The 7892-nt window shown below is 51.2% G+C and overlaps 1 protein-coding gene across 1 annotated transcript in view; it reads left to right on the forward strand.

Moving 5' to 3' along the window:
- LOC105295708 (dedicator of cytokinesis protein 1-like) overlaps nt 1-6584 on the forward strand; it is a 182660-nt gene extending 176076 nt beyond the window's left edge. Inside the window, exons 7-8 of the mRNA XM_011365488.2 lie at nt 769-870; nt 6457-6584. Of these exons, the coding sequence (XP_011363790.1) occupies nt 769-870; nt 6457-6555 (201 nt within the window). The 3' untranslated portion in view covers nt 6556-6584. The remainder of the gene's footprint in view (nt 1-768; nt 871-6456) is intronic.
- The last annotated feature ends 1308 nt before the right edge of the window (nt 6585-7892 follow it).

Consider the following 7892-nt stretch of genomic DNA (forward strand, 5'->3'; position numbering starts at 1 on the left):
ACATGCACAGGCCCGCAGACACACACACGCACAGGCCCGCAGACACATACACGCACAGACCCGCACACGCAGACTCACGCATGCGCTGTCTCCATCTGCTGACGGCCTTGGCCTTACCTTCCCCATGCCCTGCTTTCGGCCCTGGCATCCTGTTTCCTCCTCGTCTTCCTCCCCTCCCGGCTCTGTCTGCTGTGAGAAATCCCCATCTCTCCCTCTTCACATTCTGATGAGCCCGCGCTCCTCCACATCCTTCTTGTGGAGGAGAATTGGACCATAATTCACTGTGGAGTCGGTGCTGATTGCCTCCAAATTGGCCAAGGGGGACACGGGCAGAGTTTTGAGAAATAAAGGCCTCTCCGCCACGGCCCCAGAGGTGTGGCGGCACACGCATTTTGCCCAGTAATAAGGGCACCAAGCTTCCAGACAGCACAGATGCAGTGGTGTGATTTCAATCCTGTCTGTAATTTTTGCCTATTTCATGCAAAAATATTTAAAGCTCGTAGTTCCAGCCTGTATAACCATGTGTCAGGAAGCATTAATGTTATGCAGTTAGAGAGAAAGAAATAGAAAAAAACAAAAAAGGTTGCGAGATCGGAGGCTGCTGGTCGTCTTATTCTGCTCAGCCAGGGGTGACAGAACTGGGGGTCCCCTGCCCTCGCCCCGTGGCTTCTCCCTGACGGGTTTCCATCACAGACTCCAGGTCAACACCTGCTTTTCCAGGAGCCTTCTTCCCTCCCTGTCTAATTGCATCTTCTGATTCATTCACAGGGCAACTTCGTGGCTTGCATGACCGCCATTCTGCGGCAAATGGAAGATTGCCATTATGCCCACTTGATCAAGACTTTTGGAAAAATGAGGACAGATGTCGTGGTGAGTTTAACTTTGACCCTTTCACATACCTGTGTTTCGGGGCCAGACTTTCAGAGAAAACACCGACGTAAATGTTTTCATTTTAAGTAGGATTTTGCGGGCAGAGTTGCATCCGGTTGATTTGCAAAGCCATCTGGGAAGGCCTCACTGAGGACAGTCGACGGGGCCCTGACGCACAGACGCGCCTTTGGGCGCAAACCCAGAGGACGCTCTTTGCTGCTCTGGTCCTGGTTTCTTCTCTTGTGCTTCAGGATCGCTGAACATTCGGGGGTTCCCGAAAGAGTCACCCGCAAACTCCTGTTCATGCATTGGTCAACTTTCAATGGCAAGAGCCAGAGGGCCTTTGGGGCCTTAAATTGTGCTCCGTTATTAATTAGCTCTGATTATGGGAGTTCATCAGTGTTTCTCCAGGCGAGTCTCTGGTGGTCCTCAGTGACACTGTGGCAAGACTTAAAAATCAGCAGACTCTTAGCCGAGGGCATTGTCTAGATGCCGACTCTGTCATGGCCTAACGTCACGTGGCCCCGTGGCCACATGGCCGACGCCCTCCACAAAGCTGCAGCCAGCCTTGCTGGCAGAGTTTCTAATTAGACGTTGACCTGAAGTCTGGTGTCTGGTGGCACAGGCTCCATTTCTGAGGTCCTTAGATCCACGTAGAATACAGAAGAGGCGACCAGTTTCCAGAACTAGGTTGCTTGTGCTTTCCATCCGTCTTATTAAGGGATGGGACGAAGAGAAGGCATTCCGTGATTCTTTTTTTCAAAGGATTATTTCTAATAAAAACTTTCCTTATTAATTGTTGCCGCTACATAGGTGTGTGTGTGCGTGCCTGTGTATTTGTATCTAAATTCTTAGAGCAAAAATGGGTCTATACCTTAAAGTCATAGAAGTTTTTCTTAAATATAAGTCAAGGAACAAGAACGTATGTATGTTTGTGTATCTGTATGTTTAGGTTGTTTTTAAATATCAATGAGCCATTTCAAGTAGAGGGATACTCACATATGTGACATCCATCACGTTTTGTGATGCTTTAGCCATCGCGGCACGGTGGAATTACACTTGATATGTGCACCATTTAATGCCACCGCCGAATCTTAACTGGTCCGGCCCGGGTCTGATCAATGGAAGGAGGGTTGGAGCTGAACCTGTGTGAACAATTCCTAGATAATAATCCTGGCCGACTAGTGGGGACAGGGAGCTCCACCCTCCTGAAAACCTAGGACTCCAGTTAGCAATCCGCCCTTTATCAGAGCAGCCACAGGGTCGGAGTGTTAAAATATTGAATCTGAACGGTGAGGTCGTGCTTCAGGAGACTGTGAAAGGTTATTTACACGGTGCTGTTTAAATAAACATGGGGTTTGCTGGATCCTGGGCTCCCTCTCCCCTCACGCAATGGATACCTGATACCTACTGCGCGTTGTGGCCTCGGCGGCCCAAGGGGTTTTTTGTGTTTTATCCTTAGACACAGCAGTTCAGAAAATTACTTATTTGCAGGCGATTCGATTTCCATTATAAAATGGCATTTGTGGATTTGATATCACAAATTCGTGTGCAAGGGTTGTAAAGCTTTTTTATTGCTGTCGATCTGTCAGAACCTTTGTAAAATGCGTCCCCTCCCATCAGCTAACCGGAGTATTTGACTGTTTTTCTACTCTGATAGCCTACTGCAAAAAGAAAGGGTCGTTTTGTGTTAAATAGTTGGGATTTAGTTAATGTTTCCATTCGAAACCAGCTGAGGCCCTTTTCTCAAGTCAGCTGCCTTGCGACAGGTGCCGCTTCAGATTCAGCTCTTCTTGTTGGCGAGTCGATCCCAGACAATGTTGCGGTTATCGTGGACGCCAGAGTCCCATGCCCCAGAGCAGTCACTTTTACAGTTTCTGGAATGCCTCCCGTGGACGCCAGGACAGTGAGAGGATGGGGCATAGCATGAGGCAGAAAGACTGATCCAGAAAAGGGAACAAATGTGCATTCTCTCGCTCGAGCCTCTATGACGACAGGCGATCTGTGCAGCGTGACGAGCCAGCGGGGCTTTGAAGCCTCTGCAGCGGAGGGAGGGGCTGACTGGGGAGCGTGGCGCTCCCACGGGCCCGAATCTCGGAGTCGGGAGCAGAGGTAGAGGGCTTGCTCAGTGTCTAGGGGAAATACAAGAGGATGGGGAGTGCTCTGGACCTTCCAGAGGAGACCGTTGTCATGCCCCTTGTCCCAAGTCCCACTAAGTGGCCCTGGGTAAATGTCAAGTGACTGAGTAGTGTCGTACACAGAGTGAGGTGTGGGTAGAGGTAGTTCTACAGGTCAGGTGAGTACAGGGTAAAGGGCAGTGGACACTGGACAGAACTGGCTCCCTGTCACCTCCCTGTGGACTCATGGCGGGCCCACGTTCCCTGCCTTGGGAACCAAGTCAGGCTGGTGTCTAGACTCCTGGGTCCCTCTGTCCAAAACGCCCTCCCGCCTCCATCCAGCAGAGGTTCCACCCCTCCGAGACCCCCTGCCTGGCACCTGCCCTCGCCTCGCCAGGGGGACGCGTGCCCTTTGCCCGTCCTTCTTACCTTGTCCATGAGCATGTCAGCACGTCCTACGGTGGTCCAGGGGGTAGCTCACACCTGGGAACAGGTGAGGGTGGTCGCAGGCTTTGTAAGAGCAAGAATGTCAGCCGGGGGCTGTCCTCGCCTCGGAGACATTCTGCTGTTGGACGTCTCTGGTCCTAGCGAGCTTGAGCTCCTCGTGAAACAGCTCCCAGAGCCTGCGTGGAGCGTCGTGAGTTGGGGAGGAGTCTTGGGCCAAACATCTGTCCCTTTATTTCCATGGCCATTTCCTTATAGACGAAGCTTTATTGGAGGCCCTCTGTGCCGGACGATGAGTCTGGGGCCTGCAGAGCCCTTTCGTGGTAAGTCCTTTTATAGTAAGGACAGGGTGGCTATCAAACACCAACTCGGCGTTAGCACAATGGAGAAGGTGACAGTGGGCGAAGTGGACGGGTCCTGCCCTCCTGGCCCCGCAGTCCAGTGGAGGGGAGCACGGTGATGCGGGGAGTCCCTCCAGCTCACCCAGGCCATCCGTGCTGCAAAGGGAAGGTCCTCGTAATGTAGCCAGATCGGACCGAGTCCAGAGACCAACAGTTTTGCGGACTGTCCCCCACTCTCGAATCGTTGACTGCTGCCTCCTAACATCTTCCAAGTTGTTTCTCTGTCCCTCTGTATGTCCTGCGAACTGGAAACTTTGTCTAAAGCTTAAGTTCATCCTTCTGCAAGAGCTGGAGTGAGGTGGTCCCCGCTGTGTCTCTTGGGCGGCTGGGGACACCAAGCTGACCACTACGGACGATGGTGATGAGTTTGACTGCCAGATCGCTCCGGCATGGAGACGCATGCCCCTTTGCAATTATCGTGTCATCCCTGAGTGATACTTTGGCATCCACAGGAAGCTGGCAATGATTCTACCCCCAACAATCCTTCCTCTGAAGAGTTTAACATCTATTGAGCGTCCTTCCATAAAACAGATGTTTCTTTGACATAAGGGAATAGTGATTTCCACTTATAAGAGTTAAGGTAGTTCGTCTTTAAGAACATTGGAGAACCACTGGGAACATGGGTTAAGTGGGAGACAGGGGAATTCTGGGTGCCTTGATCAGATTTGGAATTTGGAAAGATCACTCTAAGTGATGCGTGGGACCAAGAGGAACAAGAGTGGACGCAGGTGGGTGGGCGAGGGTCCCCCTCGAGCAGGTCGGGTGAGAGAAGGTGACCGTTTATTCAGGCGGGTGGAGGAGGCGTGGGCAGAAGTAGATGGCTTTTTGACAAGGTTTGCCCCCTGGAATACACTGATCGCTATCATTAGAGCTGCCCACTTCGTATATGGGACATCTTGTCAATAATCAAACTAAGAAACACAGCAGGAATAGATGGGCATTAAAAGATGAAATGTTCACAAAATATCTTATTAGTCCTCCATCTCCCCTGGTTGCCTTGGAGGTGCCCACGTAATTTCCTGTTCTAGGACATAAGCCGTTCTAGGCAAATGTGATGGTGGGGTCCACCGCCAGGCTCAAGGCTTATGCAGACGAGGAAGCCTCGCAAAACCTTGTCTCCCACAATGTGCAGCATTTCGTCTCATCAGCAAAGTACCAAAATTTAGCAGCTGAGCCATACTAATGAAGCATGGGGCTGTGCTTCCTAGAAAGAAAAAAGAAAAAAAAAAGGAGTTGGGGAAATATGCTTCCAGAATAATTAAAACCAGACCCTGTATCTCCATTATTAGGCAGTGAGGAGTGATCTGCAAGAAAGCCAGCAATTTCATGCAAGTAGAGATGTGGCTCAATTACAGCACTCAGCTGGCACGATACGCAACCTGGTCATTAAAATGCGGCACTCTTGACAAAATGGGGAAACTTTAGTAGTGAAATATGAATTTCCGTATTTAAGCTGGGGAGAGAAGCCGTCCATTGTGTCAGGCGGGCGCCCGGGACACGGCTGCTGCCAAGGCCTGGTGGCCGAAGCCTGTGGCAGCCGAGTCCGGGGGACGCGAGGCTGAGTTTTCCTCTCGAGCTCGCCCAGTCTCCGAGCCTCCGTTCGTGGGAGGGTGTGTGGCGTTGCTGTCGAGGCTGCAGACAGCGTCTCTGAACTCTGAACTCAGCTGGCTGCCGCTGTCAAGTCTGGCGTGTGCCTCTCTGCAGGAAGCGCCCGTTTAGGGCTGTGAGCCGGGAATCGCTCGCCTCGCCGCTTACATTCTGTTCCCCACCGTGGTCTTCACAGCCGCTGCACCTAATTATGATTCAGGAGATTAAATAGATGGGAAACGTCCACTCATTCTGCAGCCTCTGACCTTTCCCCTCCCCAGCCCGGCGCTCCAGGGGCCGTGTGGGCTGCCGGGATAAGCCGTCCTTAGCCCAGGTTAGCTCAGAACAGCTGCCAGGCTGCCAGGGTCAAGAAACCCTTGTGATTCCAGCAGGCAAGGGAGGGCGCCACGAGGAAGCGGACGCCCCTTGGCGATGCCAGGCACGGTCTCGTCAGCCCGGAGGCGGGGTGGGGCCGCGGAGCGCGACCGCAAAGGGCAAGCGGCCCCGGCGCCACCGCAGAGGTGTGACCGCGGAGCCGGCAGCGTGCGCGCGTACTCCAGGGGTTCGCGGCCAGCCGCCTGTGCGCAGCTGATCTGGGGTTCGTTCCTCTCGGAGCCCTTTATCTGTTGAATTACAGAAGAAAAAGGAGTGGATGACAAGATCCCAGATTCACCTGGATGGGCCCTGTTCAAAACGAAAAATGGGTTTAGGGCAAATATAAGAAATATCATCGATAATAATAATCACCTGACTTACACTCCTTACGTGTGAGTGCGTACTCGCGACCTCTGGGGACCTGAGTCTTTGCGACTGTTTGACAGACGTTGCGGGGACCAGTTCCGAACAGATCCTCGGGAGCTACCCCGGTCGGGTGGCGCTCAGGCAGCAGGCAGAGCGAAGTCCTACACAGCCCGTTCCTTGTCAGGATGTTGTCAGTCAGCCACTTATAATCTGATTACCCCATGATTACCCCAGGGAGGGGCTGGGCGTCCCCTCGTTCTGGGTGGGCCGTTCCAATGTTTTGGTTTTCGTTTCAGGATTTCCTGATGGAAACATTCATCATGTTTAAGAACCTCATTGGAAAGAACGTCTACCCTTCCGACTGGGTGATAATGAACACGGTGCAGAATAAGTGAGTACGGGGAGAATCGCGCCCGGTTAGTGGGGGGGACGGGGGTGCTCCCCCAGAGTACGCGGGCTCCCCCTTCTGTGATGCAAGTGGCTGTTTGCCTGGATGGAGCTGCCGATTCAGTGATGTCCGTATGCCGGCCCTGGGCTCTGGAGCTAAGAACTTGAGCTCTGCCGCCTGGAGAAAAACAAAACCGACCGTGAGCCACCTTTAGCCTTTGTCAAGGGCAGAGGGGGACTGTTTGCCATCAATTTGCCATCTAATTTTAACCACGTGTTTATTAGGCAAAGCAATTCTCAGCTCTCTGTGCTAGGTTTTTGAAAGGTGTTTGCATTTCACATGTTTTGGCTTTTAAAAAATCAGGAGCATTTCTTTCTACTTATTAAATATTAAACATGTGCCTTGCTGGCCATCTCCCACAAGGGCTGTTGGTTAACTTTCCAGCCCTTGGGTTTTTGCATTTTCTGTAAACACCAACAGCGACCGTCAGGTTCTCAACCACGTGTGATTTCTAGAAGAAATTTTTGTTTACCTTTTTTCCTCCCTTGTTTTTTATTGCAGTTGTTATGGAGATAATTGTAGATTCGTCAGCGTTGTTGTAGGAAGTAACACAGACAGAGGTTATATACATTGTATCCAGATTTGCTCAATGGTAACATTTTGCAAAACTGTAGCACCAAACCACAACCAGTGAAACAACCCTTGATCGTTTGATACATTTCATGCACGTTACTCAGACTTTCCCATCTGTACTGGTGCCTGCGCGAGGCGTGTGTTCATGAATCTGCCATCAGAGTCAGGACACTGGACGTTCCCATCACCCCAGGGTCCCTCTCGTTGCCCGTTTATCACAATCCTCCACTCCCCTCCACCTCCAGCCCCCTAATCCCTGGCAACCACTGATTTCTTCTTTATTTCTAAAACGTTGTCATTGGGAAAACATTATATCATGCAGTACGTAACCCTCTGCGGTGACTGGCTTGTTTTCACTCTGCTTAATATGCCTGGAGATTCAGTTATGTGGTCGTGTCAATGACATGTTCCTTTCCATCGCTGAGTAGAGTTCCATGCTGCGGATGTAGCACAGATGTTTTAACCATTTTCCTGGTGAAGGACATCTGGATGCTTTCCAGTTTGGGCCTATTACAGACAAAGCTGCTGTGAACATTCGTGTATCGCTTTGTCTGTGAACATGAGTTTTCATTTCTTTGGCATAAATGCCCAGGGATGCAAATGCTGAGGTTTACGGTAATTGCATGTTCAGTTTTATAAGAAACTTTCCAGTTAGGGCTGTGCCACTGTACGCTCCCACTAACTATGTAAGAATGACCAGTCTCGCCACAT

This window comes from Pteropus vampyrus, unplaced genomic scaffold (genome assembly GCF_000151845.1).
Source record: "Pteropus vampyrus isolate Shadow unplaced genomic scaffold, Pvam_2.0 Scaffold111, whole genome shotgun sequence".
In the NCBI taxonomy this organism is placed as follows: domain Eukaryota; kingdom Metazoa; phylum Chordata; class Mammalia; order Chiroptera; family Pteropodidae; genus Pteropus; species Pteropus vampyrus.